Source organism: Salvelinus namaycush, chromosome 8 (assembly GCF_016432855.1).
Source record: "Salvelinus namaycush isolate Seneca chromosome 8, SaNama_1.0, whole genome shotgun sequence".
Taxonomy (NCBI): domain Eukaryota; kingdom Metazoa; phylum Chordata; class Actinopteri; order Salmoniformes; family Salmonidae; genus Salvelinus; species Salvelinus namaycush.
The window spans coordinates 16052417-16067351 of record NC_052314.1 but is presented as its reverse complement, the minus strand read 5'-3'; the positions used below and the strand labels follow the sequence as shown (position 1 = coordinate 16067351).

The following is a 14935-nucleotide window of genomic DNA, read 5'->3' as shown; positions in this document are numbered from 1 at the left end:
CTGTACAAACAACAGTATGCAAGTATAAACACCGTGGGACCACACAGCCGTCATACCGCTCAGGAAGGAGATGTGTTCTGCCTCCTAGAGATGAACATACTTTGGTGCGAACAGTGCAAATCAATCCCAGAACAACAACAAAGGACCTTGTGAAGATGCTGGAGGAAATCTGTACAAAAGTATCTATATCCACAGTAAAACGAGTCCTATATCAACATAACCTGAAAGGCCGCTCAGCAAGGAAGAAGCCACTGCTCCAAAACCGCCATAAAATAGCCAAAGACTACGCTTTGCAACTGCACATGGGGACAAAGATCGTACTTTTTGGAGAAATGTCCTCTGGTCTGATGAAACAAAAATAGAACTGTCTGGCCATAATGACCATCGTTATGTTTGGAGGAAAAAGGGGGAGGCTTGCAAGCCGAAGAACGCCATCCCAACCGTGAATCACGGGGGTGGCAGCATCATGTTGTGGGGGTACTTTGCTGCAGGAGGGACCGGTGCACTTCACAAAATAGATGGCATCATGAGGTAGGAAAATTATGTGGATATATTGAAGAAACATCTCAAGACATCAGTCAGGAAATTAAAGCTTGGTCGCAAATGGGTCTTCCAAATGGACAATGACCCCAAGCATACTTCCAAAGTTGTGGCAAAATGGCTTAAGGACAACAAAGTCAAGGTATTGGAGTGGCCATCACAAAGCCCTGACCTCAATCCTATAGAACATTTGTGGGCAGAACTTTAAAAGCGTGTGTGAGCAAGGAGGCCTAAAAACCTGACTCTGTTACACCAGCTCTGTCAGGAGGAATGGGCCAAAATTCACCCAACTTATTGTGGAAAGCTTGTGGAAGGCTACACAAAACGTTTGACCCAAGTTAAACAATTTAAAGGCAATGCTACCAAATACTAATTGAGTGTATGTAAACTTCTGACCCACTGGAAATGTGATGAAAGAAATAACAGCTGAAATAAATAATTATCTCTATTATGCTGACATTTCACATTCTTTAAATAAAGTGGTGACCCTAGCTGACCTAAGACAGGGAATTTTTACTAGGATTAATTGTGAAACTGAGTTTAAATGTATTTGGCTAAGGTGTATGTAAACTTCCAACTTCAACTGTATGTTTTTATACCTACAGGGGTCCTAAAATTCTAAATCAGATAGCTAAATGATCCATGGTATGACCATCTTAAAACAATGCCATATATTAGCTTAGTTAAAAACTCCTCCCCCAGGCTTAGACTTTCAGAGGTGAAATACTAAAATGAAACAAAAATCCAAGCAAACCTTTTGAAAATTGAAGTAAATTTGTAGTCTGAACTGAAGTATTTGAGTAGCTAGTTGTCGAAAACGGCTTGATTTGTAATTTCTACAACCTTCCATTGGTGGTCGCTAATCATGAGAGACCTGGCGATAGTTCAATTGCTATGCCCATGATGGCTCAGTCTCGCGATTTTTGGAAGACTCCACGTTGCTGGGTTTACACTAGATAGCACAGCCACATAGTCAAAATTGTTTAAGGTTAAGATTAGCCATAAGGTTAACAGTGTGGTTAAGGTTAGGTTTAAAATCAATATTTAAGAAGATACATTTTAGTTATAGGCGGGGTTTATGACTTTGGTAACTAGTGACGAACATGTCTCTGTTTCCTGTACAGAAACCCCATAAGCAAAGATAGTTCACTCATGCCGTTTACCATTGGAAAAAACAAGTCAGTTCCGGTCTACTTAACTGGGTGTGTCTCCCTTAGACACCAATACAATAGCAGCTGGGTCCATTAAACCAGAAGAAAAAAACTGCGAGTGGGGTGTCTCGCTTCCTTTTCAGTCTCTGCCGAAACCCTTCTCCGCAACCAAGTTTCACACCCGGCTGCATAGGGAAGGTCCACCGCTGCACCCCCCCAAACCTTCGAAGGCCAACCATCCTCCGTCAGTGACCAGTCCTGTCAACCACCGCCGCTGTCCTTTCCGTGAGACCTCAGTGGCGAGGGCCGCTCCAATTTGAGGAACGCATCACACGATTTTCGTAGGGGAGCTGGTTCTACTTATCGCCTAGCAGCTAGCTTGCTAGCTAGGCAAGAATCGAAAGGAACAGTAACGTTAATATGTTGTGTAAGAAATACTGCTAGTGTAACGTTACTGTTATAGCTAGTTTGTTTGTGAAATATTCTTTACTCGTTAACTAGCTAGTTAAGTTAGCTATCTAAATAACGTTAGTCAAATGCACCTGACCTGATGGTGACGTGCATTAGGGATTGTCCTTAAACAGTTATCTGCCATGATCGCAAAGTAACGTTACTTAGCTAACGTTAAGTCACAGACCGCCAGCAACATTTACCCCTGTTGCTGTTTTAGAACAACTTTGAAATATCAGTTAATTCTTGTACTGATTTGCTTTGGAAAGTCGTCCAGTGCACTGTCAAATATTTCGAAATGGCTCCGAAGAGAAGACCCGTTCCCCTAAATATCACGCCCATTGGAGAGGGGCAGTCCATCTCCACGACCATCGATGCTGCGTCGGAGTGAGTGTTCAAGGAGGGCTGAGGGCATGTACTGTACTGATATTAGGCAAATGTTGATTCCGGGAACTGTAGTTGTATAATTTAGTTCCAGGCCAAAACTAACCTACTTAACACTAGTCTAACACACCTGATTCAAACCAATCATGGGCTCAGTGATCAGTTGTATCTGGTAGTGCTCGGCTAGAACACAAATGTGTCCCCAGGAAAATGGTCAATAATATGGTTGTTTAATATTGATCTGTGCCATGCTCACTCCATGCATATCTCCTTAGAGCAAATCTGGAGGCCTTACAGAAGAAGCTAGGCGAGCTAGATTTGGACGAACAGCAGAGGAAACGTCTGGAGGCTTTCCTCACCCAGAAAGCCCAAGTGGGCGAGCTGAAAGATGATGATTTCCACCCCATATGTGAGCTGGGCGCTGGCAACGGTGGAGTGGTCAACAAGGTCCGCCACAAACCCTCCAGACTGGTCATGGCCCGGAAGGTGAGTCTAACCTTGTATGTACTTTTGACATTATTCTCCAAATCCAGAGTTTTAGCTCTACACTTCACTACACTACTGAGACATACAGCTATTGAAAGAAACCAGGTCCACACACAAGTCTAAGTTGGTTTATGACTCTGAAACTGATAGTTATTCTAGATGAGCAATAGATTATTTGGATGTTTATCTGATCTCTCTTCTCCTCCACAGCTCATCCACCTGGAGATTAAGCCTGCCATCAGGAACCAGATAATCAGAGAGCTGCAGGTGCTCCATGAGTGTAACTCTCCCTACATCGTGGGCTTCTACGGGGCCTTCTACAGCGATGGAGAGATCAGCATCTGTATGGAGCACATGGTAAGAGTCAGAGAGACCGAGGTTTGAGTTGAGGGGGAGCGTCTGATTTACCTCAGTCATTGAACTAACATTATGCTGGAATGATGAAACTTGTTGGAAGACAATGGGGGGGTCCATGGCAAAAAGGCAGATGTGTGAATTCTCATTTTTGCTGAGAGTATGAACATTTGTGTGTGGTTTTGAGACGGCAATGGTGCTTATAATAGGACCTGTGGTATAACACTAACAAACCAGTTGTAACTTTGTTTTAACAAATTGATGTGTTGCAATGGTTGTTACGATATACCTTGTCATGCACCTGGAGCTATTGTGTATTACTGTATGACAAAACAATACAAAATGCAGACTGTGTACAGTAGCAGTGTGTGTCAGACATTAAGCCGTGGCCTGTTGGGTACAGGATGGAGGCTCTCTGGATCAGGTACTGAAGGAAGCCAGGAGAATCCCTGAGGAGATCCTGGGCAAAGTCAGCATAGCAGTGAGTATTACACTACATAATAAAGATTTATTTGTATTATTTGTGCTTCATTCAGTGGTACTTGCGTTTATTTTGTAGATGTCTAGATTTATCTCGTTTTAAAGCAAGTTTCCTGCAATTCTATATATTTTTCCATGGGGTGGAGACAAATGTTTGCAGTTTTTAATATGATGACCGGAGTGACTAACAAAAGCAATGAGAGCCCCACGGTCGGTGATTCAACCATGATTCCTACAAGTTTAGAATGCTGGCCATAACACAAATTACCAAACTAAAAAGTTTTAGCTGACACAGGCCAATTGAGTAACTAACATAACAAGATATAAACTACTAATGCACAACCACATTTAAAAATGTCACCTTGTGGGGGAATTGATCTGTGGGCCAGTTGCCCATCCGTGCTCTGAACACAACAACTTCACAGTATGTCACAACTGTGATCAAATGCACTCTGCTCCCTTCCCATGTGGTTAAAGGCCCGATGCAATTATTATCAAATCATTTCTGGGTAACAATTACTACATTACTGTAATACTTTTCCATAATAATAGCTTTTTAGCAAGCAAACATTTAGCCTTTTATGCTGGCTTCGAGGCAAGCAACACTGAAGCATGCATGAGAGCACCAGCTGTTCCGGACGACTGTGGGATCATGCTCTCCGTAGCCGATGTGAGCAAGACCTTTAAACAGGTCAATATTCACAAAGCCGCAGGGCCAGATGGATTACCAGGACGTGTACTCAAAGCATGCACGTACCAACTGGCAAGTGTCTTCACTGACATTTTCAACCTCTCCCTGACTGAGTCTGTAATGCCTACATGTTTCAAACAGACCACCATAGTCCCTGTGCCCAAGAAAGCGAAGGTAACCTGCCTAAAGGATTACCGTCCCGTAGCACTCACGTCTGTAGCCATGAAGTGCTTTGAAAGGCTGGTCATGGCTCACATCAACAACACCATGCCGGAAACCCTAGACCCACTCCAATTCGCATACCGCCCCAACAGATCCACAGATGACGCAATCTCAATCGCACCCCACACTGCCCTTTCCCACCTGGACAAAAGGAACACTTATGTGAGAATGCTGTTCATTGACTACAGTTCAGCGTTCAACACCATAGTGCACACAAAGCTCATCGCTAAGCTAAGGACCCTGGGACTAAACACCTCCCTCTGCAACTGGATCCTGGACTTCCTGACAGGCCACCCCCAGATGGTAAGGGTAGGCAACAACACATTTGCCACGCTGATCCTCAACACCTGGGACCCTCGGGTGTGTGCTTGGTCCCTTGTTGTCCCAGGACAACAACCTCTCCCTCAATGTGAGCAAGACAACGGAGCTGATCGTGGATTATATCACCTGGTATGGCAACTGCTCGGCATCTGACTGTAAGGCGCTGCAGAGGGTAGTGCGTATGGCCCAGTACATCACTGGGGCCAAGCTTCCTGACATCCAGGACCTATATACCAGGCGGTGTCAGAGGAAGGCCCTAAAAATTGTCAATGACTCCAGTCACCCAAGTCATAGACTGTTCTCTCTGCTACCGCATGGCAAGCGGTACCGGAGCGCCAAGTCTAAGACCAAAAGGCTCCTAAACAGCTTCTACCTTTGTTTTTACATTGCTGCTACTCACTGTTTATTATCTATCCATAGTCACTTTACAAATTACCTAAAATAAACTGTATCCCCGCACATTGACTCGGTACCGATACCCCCTGTATATAGCCTCTTTATTGTTATGTAATCTTCTTGTGTTACTTTTATGTCGGGATTTTTTTTCTCACTTTAGTTTATTTAGTAAATATTTTCTTAACCAACAATGCAGTTCAAGAAAGAGTTAAGGGCTTGTAAGTAAGCATTTCATGGTAAGGTCTACACCTGTTGTATTTGGCACATGTGACAAATAACATTTGATTTGATTTTGCTGGGAATGTCTGAGTGTCCTGAGTGAGGAACATAACCTGAAAACTAGCTGTTATTGGCAGAGAGGTTTGGAAGGCCACTCTCTTTGTGGCCTGTGGTATTCTATTAATTTATAACACCAGGCAAGCCAAAACTCCATGCTGATTAGGTCCTGTGTAAATTGTATTTTCAACCAGCAACTATCAGGAAATAACACATTTCACCAGTTGTACAATATGATAGGAAAAAACTGAATTTGGATTGCACTGGGCCTTTTGGAAGGCGTTTCTTATTGTTTCTCAATGGACTGCTTTTTCTACTGTCGTGATAATCAGGAGTCACAGGAAGCTCGGCATGCAGGCCTCACTGTTCTCACCGTTCACACTGTGTGTGTGTTTTTGATATGATATCCTGTATGGATGTATCTATGGACTCAGAGCTGGTCTTTGTATGATTTCAGGTCCAGGAAGTGTGGGTTATTATATGTTGTGTTAAATAAAATGTTTGCATCTCACTTTTAAAGGTACTCAGAGGACTTGCCTATCTGCGGGAAAAGCACCAGATCATGCACAGAGGTAAGCGACAGCTCTCCATATCGAATGTGTGTGTTTTTGTGCATATTAACAATATGATTTGAGACCCTGGATAGTGTTTGATTTGGATGGAATAAATTAGTGTGATGTCTATAGTGTGTTTGGGTGTATCTGAAGCTGAGGAGTTCTGGTGTCTAGTGTTCTGAAGTTGAGGCCGGTGGTGAAGTGTTTTGAGCTGAGCGTTGTGGCGTACAGGTTTTTTTGTTGTTGTTGAGGGCACTGGTGTATGGTGATGTATGTGGAGCTGATGGGGTGGGCTCTGGTGTGTTGGGGTGTAGTTGGAGGCAGAGCTGAGCGCCATGGTGTATTGGGGTGTGGTGGTGTTAGGCAGCAGGGCTGAGGCAGAGCTGTCTAGGAGCCCAGTCGGTAATTACACGCTCTCCGATGTGATTACATGGCAGCCACACCCTGCAGCCCCCTCCCTCTGTCTCTGTCACTCCACCTCTCATACTTGCCCCTCTGTCTCCTCTGAAGTGGGAGGGGTCACCACAGAGGATGGATAGCAGGTCTACTACACCCCATTATTGAGAGAATTTTTCCAGACTAGAGGGATTGAGGAGGATTTGGCTTGTTTGTATGGTCTCAAATGTAAATGTTGCGGTCCATGCTAGCTAGCAGAATCAGTGGCTTTGTGAAATGTCAGTGGTGAGGTGTCTGGCATGGTAGAGGGACAGGGACGAAGAGAAGTAGGGAAGGGGCTGCTGGGTCTGGGCCTCCGGCCCTCTCTCGCTCTCTGACATCTCAACTGTCCTCCCTCCCTGCTCTGCCACGCAGACGTCAAGCCCTCCAACATCCTGGTGAACTCGCGCGGGGAGATCAAGCTGTGTGACTTTGGCGTGAGTGGCCAGCTCATCGACTCCATGGCCAACTCCTTCGTGGGAACGCGCTCCTACATGTCGGTGAGTCAGCTCTCCCTCCCCTGCCCAAGCCGCCTTGCCAAGAGCCGAGGCCGTACCCAGTAGAGGGCTGTGTCGCTGCCAGCCCTGTCCCCTTCCCCCAGACACCTGGAGGGAGCGATGCACAGAGCTGCCCGCCCACTTGGTCCACTCTGGGTGTGACGTGCGTGTGTTCCTCAACAGCCGGAGAGACTGCAGGGCACACACTACTCTGTGCAGTCAGACGTGTGGAGCATGGGCCTGTCCCTGGTGGAGCTGGCCATCGGCCGCTACCCCATCCCCCCGCCTGACGCCAAGGAGCTGGAAGCCATCTTTGGCCGGCCAGTACAGGATGGAGCTGAGGGGGAACCACAGGCCCCCTCCAACCGCCTCCCCAGACCACCAGGAGGACGACCAGTCAGCGGTTAGAACACACCTGAAGCCCTTTCTTCTCACACAATATTACAACACAGATTATATAACTGCTTTTCAAACAGATTTATTTTTGCTTTTCAATAAAAGGAATTCTGGAAGAAAGAAAAATAATTACAAAAAATTGAATGTTTTATTTATGAAATCTAAATACCTCTCCATATTGTCCTCTTCCTCAGGACATGGGATGGACAGTCGACCTGCCATGGCTATATTTGAGCTACTGGACTACATTGTCAATGAGGTCAGATGAACTGCTGACTCTACATTATATTCTCCTTATTACATGTTCTCCTTGTTCGTGTGCTCTGGTTATTTGAAATGAGTTTTGTCTTGCGCACCTTTTCCTCATTCCCAGCCTCCTCCCAGGCTTCCACTCGGTGTCTTCACCAACGATTTCCAGGAGTTTGTGACAAAATGGTGAGCCCAAGCATTCATCATATAATAATACTGCCCATTATTACCTCAGCACCTTTTATTGTCAGCATTCAGACAGAATCCCCAGTTGGTTTACTATGATTGTTTGGTGGCTGTGTGTGGACTCTCCACATCTTGTGAATTATTGTATACACTAGGCAGAGCCTAGAGCAATATGGAACAAACTTAGATTCAAAGGTCATTTTCTCACCTCTAGAGAATCACTTTATATTAGGTAGTCAGCAAAATGCTTATTGTGATTCCCTGTGCTACTAACCTACTCCAAGAACTTCTGGAGGGTTTAGAGAGAAACATCTTTCATAGTGGAGAAAGCTTTCCTTTTATTTCTCTGCTGCGTTTTCTAATGATTTCTCCGGAGTCATAGAGATTATCAACTGTTTGTGTTAATAGTCTGATCAAGAATCCAGCGGAGAGAGCTGACCTGAAGATGCTGATGGTATGTAGTTTTCAAATTGGCTCAGGGGTCCTATTAGCTTTCAGAAATCTGCTTTTTTCAAAATGCAGACGTTAAAAAATATGCGTTTTAAACCGCTTCACCTGCGTTTCATATTGAAAGTCAAGTATTTTTTATTATTTTTTCAATAAAGTGATCAGGGGCGTGCAACTACAATCAGGGTTGGAGTGTAACGGATTACATGTAATCAATTACATGTAAGGGATAACAAAAACGGTAACTGTAAACCGTTACGTTACCAGCAAAAATATTGTAATCAGATTACAGATACTTTGGAAAAACTAGATAATTTCTTCGATTACTTTTAAATTCAGAAAGGTTTGCAAAGAAAAATCTTTCACACTTCTGTTTTCTCAATGACATTCAAATCAGCATTGAAAAAATATGCAAGTTTAAGTTTGTTCCACCTGAGCGAGTCTGACCACAAGTTAGAGACCACTATGATGACACACCAAATGTGTTTGATGGATGGAGGGAAAAGAGAAGGAATAGGCTTTTGTAGGCTACAGTCTAAGCTTTGTCTTCTAATCGTATGACTGCTGACGGCTTCCAAAGATTATCCAACTTGAATAAACACTTGGAGGTAAGGATGACAGCAGTGGTGTAGTCTACGGCGATACGGATATCACTTATTATTGATATCTACATAGCGCATTGATGTGAATCACACTGCTGCTCTCTCATTTAGCTATTTGCGCCTTACGGATTGTGGTTGTTGTGGATGGCTGTTCACAAATCTAAATATGTATTTGAACCCAATAATGGTTGAATTCAAGAAGTTTAAGCTGCTTATCAATCATTGTTTTTTAAACCAGTGGACAGTCAGTGAAAAATGCGCTCTTGCAACAGCTGCACAGTGCGGATCCCAGCCTATGGAATAAAAGTGGGGCTTTCGTTGCTCAATCGAATTCATTAAAAAAATGTCAAACTCACACACTTTTGACTTAAAGGGGCAATCTAGTTGCTGCATCCATTTTTGGACTTGTAAATTATATTTATATCCATCCATAGATTGATTCTTGAAGAATATAACTTGTAAATGACTCATGAGCTTAGTTCAACTGTCACACTCCATGAGAACCCAAAATATAAGCTTGTTTTTCTCCAATGTTTGTAGACATGGTAAATGTAAACAAACACTGTATAGCCTCATAACATGGTTAAAACAATCATTTTGATATCATGGATGGTCAGGCCTTGCATCCATAGCTCTGTCTATTAATGTTACATTTCTCCAGGCCCATCCCTCAGCTTTTTACCAAAACACCAACAAAAAGTAAAATAGGCCTATAGCAAATGCAGCATTCATTTTTCACATGTAAATAGCACTTTTCAGTAGTGTTCAAAGCATGCCATTCCATGAGCGCAGCATTTATTTTTCAACTCAAATCGAGCCCAATTAGTCCTCCATGACAACAAAATCATTAACAACAGAGTAGGGCTGGCTAATAAATCCTTAGTTTTGGGGTTATGCTCAGGTTAAACAATTTGGCTAATCTATAATTCCATATTTCCAAGTCCTATTCTTGAAGATCAAGGGGTATAACATTTTTTGGAATGACTGGAATTCTGATGGACGGGTGTTTAATGTAAAGATATAATTTAATCGTATTATAGTATGTAGTAGAAAGAGATGGGTTAGAAGAATCCTACATAACCAACCCATAAAGTAAAATTTAACATATGGCCAGCCTTGTAAACTTGAACATTGATTTATCCTGCAATAGATGTGCTTCAATTGGTAACATATACATTTTTGTCTTCTTCTAATTACTCTAAGGGGAAAGTAATGAAATGTAATCAGATTACGTTACTGAGTTTGTGCAATCCAAAAGTTATATGACTGATTACAATTTTGGATAGGTAACTGTAATGGATTACATTTAGAAAGTAACCTACCCAACCCTGCACAAAATACGCTAGTGCAACAGATTTGGCAGAAAATTGCTTCATTTTCATTAGATGACAACAGAAGTGTAATGCTATTTTGGCTAGGAGCCACACAAGAAAATTAGTTTACAATGAAAAAGCAAGGTATTTTTTTTTTTAAATTGCAAAAATTATACATGGCCATCATATCTAATGTTTGTCATAGGACATTTAGCTGGCTACATTCTTTCTAATGTTTTGCTTTAAATGAATCTATAATTTTACCAGAGAAAAATACAAAGAAAAGTTCAGGATAAAAGTAGCTTCACATCAGTCTAAGCACTCAGCTGATGGAATGCCTGTTCGAGAATGCAGGGATTTGATTGGTCTGATGACGAGAGCAAAGATTTCTCATCCGGTGGAGAAGTGCAACTGAATCACAAAATTAATCTGAAGTTGAGCAGAAATTACAATAAGAAGCATTTCAGATCTACTTTGACAAAAGGCAGCAATATATTTCTTATGCGTTTTATCTAAAATAATTATGTGTGGAAAAACGCCTAAATTCTGCGTTAAAGTGACCACTGTGGCTATGTTACCTATCTACTGTACATGCCCTTTCGATATTAGCCATCAACTAATTCTGATGTATTAACTAACTTGCGTTTGCTGTTTTGTTATTGTTTAGAACCACACGTTTATCAAGCGTGCTGAGGTGGAGGAGGTGGACTTTGCTGGCTGGATGTGTAAAACCATGGGCCTCAACCAACCCAGCACCCCAACCCGCATCACAGAATGAACAGCCCAACGCCAAACTGCTAACCACATTAGGATCCATGGTGTCTCACTGTCACACACACACACTTTGGCACCCTTTTCGTCTTGCTCTTAAAAAAAGGTTTCAGCACTCTCTCTAAGGTACACATATCATCAACAGGGCCAATTGACTCAATGTATGACCACAGATTTCGCATACCAGTGGCAGGGTAGATCTACACACTAGTCATGATCTTTTTCCCCAATCATCATATTAAAGAGAAGGTACAAGGCATGAAAGGGCTGCCAGGTTATAATTTAATGATTTGTCATTGATATCATCTTACCACATTTGTATTGATAAATTCTGTATTAATATTGGCAAGAGAGTTGTTAATGGTTTGTGCAACTGCATATTAGTGAAGGCTGTAGAGGGGCCATCTTTGACAAAGAAAAAGTGTCCATGACAGAAATCACTGGAGTCAAGTGCTTTGTATTCACAGGAGGACAGCAAACCAAAGAAGGTACTCATCGTGACTACTAATGTTTTGCATTTAATGCCTTATCAAAGTACTTCGTTTTGTACATTCATGACCAGTACAGTTTTGAGAGAGGAGTACTTTGAATGTTGACATTTTTATTTGATTATAATAGTAATTACGTAGTTATCAAATGTGCTCATTTTTACAAAATGACATAATTTGCTATCTTATATATTTTCCAGACACTCAAGATCATGTTTTTTTTTTTTTTTTTTTTTTACTTGTATCTGTATCAACTGCCTGGAACGCACATCTGTGTCAAGTCAGAATATGTCCAACACCTTGACTACAGACGCTCTGAAATGTTCAGATTTTTGCCAGTCGACTCAATTTATTCCCCAAAGTGTTTTTGGTTCTGCTCGCACTGTTCTGCTTTGCGTGAGTAAGTGTAACCTACACGCCAAGCTTTCTTTTGGTGAAGCCGTGGTTACTGGCTCTGGTGGGGGTTGGGGTAGCATGTATTAATTAGCCTGTCGTCTGTAAGAGCCCCTGTATATATAATCTGCTTCTGGCTGACCTTTACAATTTTCAATAGATTTGCATTCGTTGCTAACAAAGTTAAGGCATTGTCGCCTGTATGTGTATAAAGCTATATAAACTGTACGCAAGTGCTATTTTGCAGTCTTAAGAAAAATATGTTGACTCGTTTAGACAGAAATGTAAGAAATTTCGTTTTATCTAAAGAAAATGTGTTGGATATTGTTATAATGTAAAAAAAATAAAACGTATTTGTGAATGTATATGGCAATTTTGTTTTTATGTGGGGAGAGTTTTGTGGTTAGTTATGGAACAAATGTTAAATAGTGCTTTCTATTGGGCGAATTGAATGGCTTTGCCCTCTTGCAGGAGCGTTCCTTTAGAAACAGGACACTACCTGATACTTACGGAGGAAAGACAGGAGGTAAGTGCCAAATGATGCTCTTGACCCAGGTTATGACATGCTACACATATCCAAGGATTCAACTCTTGAGTCATGTACTATAGCTATAACACAGCTTCCCGTTAAACTATGCTTTGGATACTTATTTTAAAACCAAAACACTTTAGGAGATACATTCCGTATTGCTCTTAAGTGTTTGATTAAAGTTTCTCGCCTTTGGCCCGAATTAAGTCAACCATGACTCAGTCACAAATGACAAAAGCAGAGTTGCTGGTGGGTGTTTGTGGTGGGTAAGGCTAGTTTATATTGGACTGTATTGTAATAAAAATGTCTGACATCATCTGACCTGCCAACCAGAAGGGAAAATTAACCCGTCTGGTGGTTAGCTAATTATTTAAGACTTGTATGAAAACTGTATAGTATCAATCGTTCAGATGTACAATGTATTGGATGTTAAACTGCAGTACTGTCGGTATAGATTGATTTCTAGCTGTTATTCTAGTGCAAATAGTTCATATGTATTGTCCGTATAGCAGGGGTATTCAAAAACGGAATGGTTTCCTGATAATGAGTTGCACCCACCTGGTATCCCAGGTCTAAATCTGTCCCTGATTTTAAAGGGGAACAATGGAACAAATCCAGTGGAACACGCTTCGAGGTCCAGAGTTGAGTTTGAGGGATGTATATATTTGTTATATTCTGTGTTTTGTCTGATTGTGAACTACCTCTGCTACCTGCTGTAGTGCTGACACTGCCCTCTAGGCTGGGTGTGTGTTACTGCCTCCCCCATGCTGTCAGAGCATGCCTAGCCTAGTTCTTCTCACAGTGCCAAGCCATGCCACACAGTGTGGGGTGCAACAGATTCCAGTCAGACCGAGGAGACACCAGTCATGGCTAGCTGTTTCATCACATTACATAAGGTAAGCCATTTCACTTCATACATGATAACGTGTTCATACTCCGTGTGATGCCTGTTTAGAGTAAGGAAGATCTCCATCCCACTCTGACTGACTGTCCAGGTGTGCAGTGTAGAAAATTAAAAAAGTGCGTAGGCATGTTAGAAAACAGTCAAAATGCGTTGTCCTTATAAGAGATATAAAGCCCAACCATTTGATTTTGACTGGTGTCTTACACGCCACCTAAGAAGTGTTGGTAAAAGTGGGATTAGTATGACAAGAGGTGAGGCATGTTCTGTAGTCTTACCTGTAAAAGGTACAGGTATTCTAGTACAATGTGAGAAGGTGGAGGGACAGAGGGAGAGATTGAGAGTCTAGGGGGTTACTGGCAGCCCCTGTGTCCTGGAATGTACCAAGGCTTGTTTTTGGGGTGGGACACTATGACCTCAGGCTATGGGATGGGTGGGTGTGATTCGGTAGAAGAGAAAAGACTAAGGTAAGAACTACAATCAGTTCATGCCCAATTAATATGGACTCTGTTGTCAACTGTACCGACAGCAAGAGGATGAAGTCAAGTGCTCATTTTGAATTATGTCATTGAGATGACAAATGTCCATTCTTGATCACAGACAAATCTCTTTTATTTTTCTCCCCAGAGAGGAGAGCAAGAGAAACATCTAATGGAATGCTGTTTCTTTAAGAGAGAGAGAGGGTGAGAGAGAGAGAGAAAGGGAGGGACCTCTTTGCCCTCCAGAAACCAGGAAGGGAATTGAGTTGATCTGCTGGCGCTTGGTTAGCGCATACGGGGCTTTGAGCAGCACGACAGTTAGAGAGGGAGAGAGAGGAGGAGAGGAGGGCTGACCCATAACAAGCACCACCACGGCCATCGCAGGTGAGCTAAAAGCACCCCCGCTTACACCCCGCTGTCCGCCTAGGGCCTGTCGACCGGAGGGAGCAGGCACAGAAGGAGAGAAAGGAATGAGGGAGGGGGACAGAGAGAGAGGAGAGAGCAAGAGGGGAGGGGAGGGAGGGGGGGGGGGGGTTGTCGCAGGCAGTAGTTATGGATATGTTTTTATTCCTGGTAAAATACTTATCTGATTCCTGCTTTTACCTTTTGGGGGAGGCTTCAGTTTTATTTGGTGTGTTTGAGGCATGAACTTTTTGGGCAGGTGGAAGCACTTAGAGGATGAGGTGGATGGGAGGTTCGGAGGGGGGGGGGGGGGGGGTTCTGAACAAGAGGAAGGAGGAACCAAAAAGAATTATGTAGAACAAGGTACGATGACAAGCAAATGACAACTTTTCAGAATTTGTCATTCACTAAGAAATCATGCTTGGAGGGAAAAGTTACGAGCAATGTGTTTAAATATATTTTTGCTGGGTTGGTCCTTTCCTCCTGGTTTGGAATTGATCAGAATAGAAATTAGTCTTTAATTTGGTCAGGCCTCTTGAAGT

The 14935-nt window shown here is 42.6% G+C and overlaps 1 protein-coding gene across 2 annotated transcripts; it reads left to right on the top strand.

The window, feature by feature from the left end:
- The first annotated feature begins 1754 nt into the window (after positions 1 to 1754).
- On the top strand, positions 1755 to 12447 carry LOC120052438 (dual specificity mitogen-activated protein kinase kinase 2-like). Of its 2 annotated transcripts, XM_038999344.1 has the most exons (12): positions 1755 to 2032; positions 2411 to 2528; positions 2801 to 3011; positions 3222 to 3368; positions 3769 to 3846; positions 6272 to 6323; positions 7116 to 7240; positions 7421 to 7640; positions 7828 to 7892; positions 8007 to 8068; positions 8477 to 8522; positions 11098 to 12447. In XM_038999344.1, exons 2-12 carry the CDS (start codon positions 2440 to 2442, stop codon positions 11206 to 11208), a joined length of 1206 nt encoding a protein of 401 aa, XP_038855272.1. In that variant the 5' UTR covers positions 1755 to 2032; positions 2411 to 2439; the 3' UTR covers positions 11209 to 12447. The 2 variants fall into 2 exon arrangements, with proteins under 2 accessions (XP_038855272.1, XP_038855274.1); XM_038999346.1 differs by lacking the exon at positions 8477 to 8522 and having other exon boundaries at positions 1757 to 2528; positions 11098 to 11210.
- Positions 12448 to 14935: the final 2488 nt, after the last annotated feature.

Excerpts from the sequence above, each read along its gene's own strand:
- LOC120052438 (XM_038999344.1), top strand. The coding sequence starts at position 2,440 with ATGGCTCCGAAGAGAAGACCCGTTCCCCTAAATATCACGCCCATTGGA. Across the intron at positions 6,324-7,115 it reads GCACCAGATCATGCACAGAG|ACGTCAAGCCCTCCAACATC; the intron begins GTAAGCGACAGC and ends TCTGCCACGCAG. Across the intron at positions 7,893-8,006 it reads TGGACTACATTGTCAATGAG|CCTCCTCCCAGGCTTCCACT; the intron begins GTCAGATGAACT and ends CCTCATTCCCAG.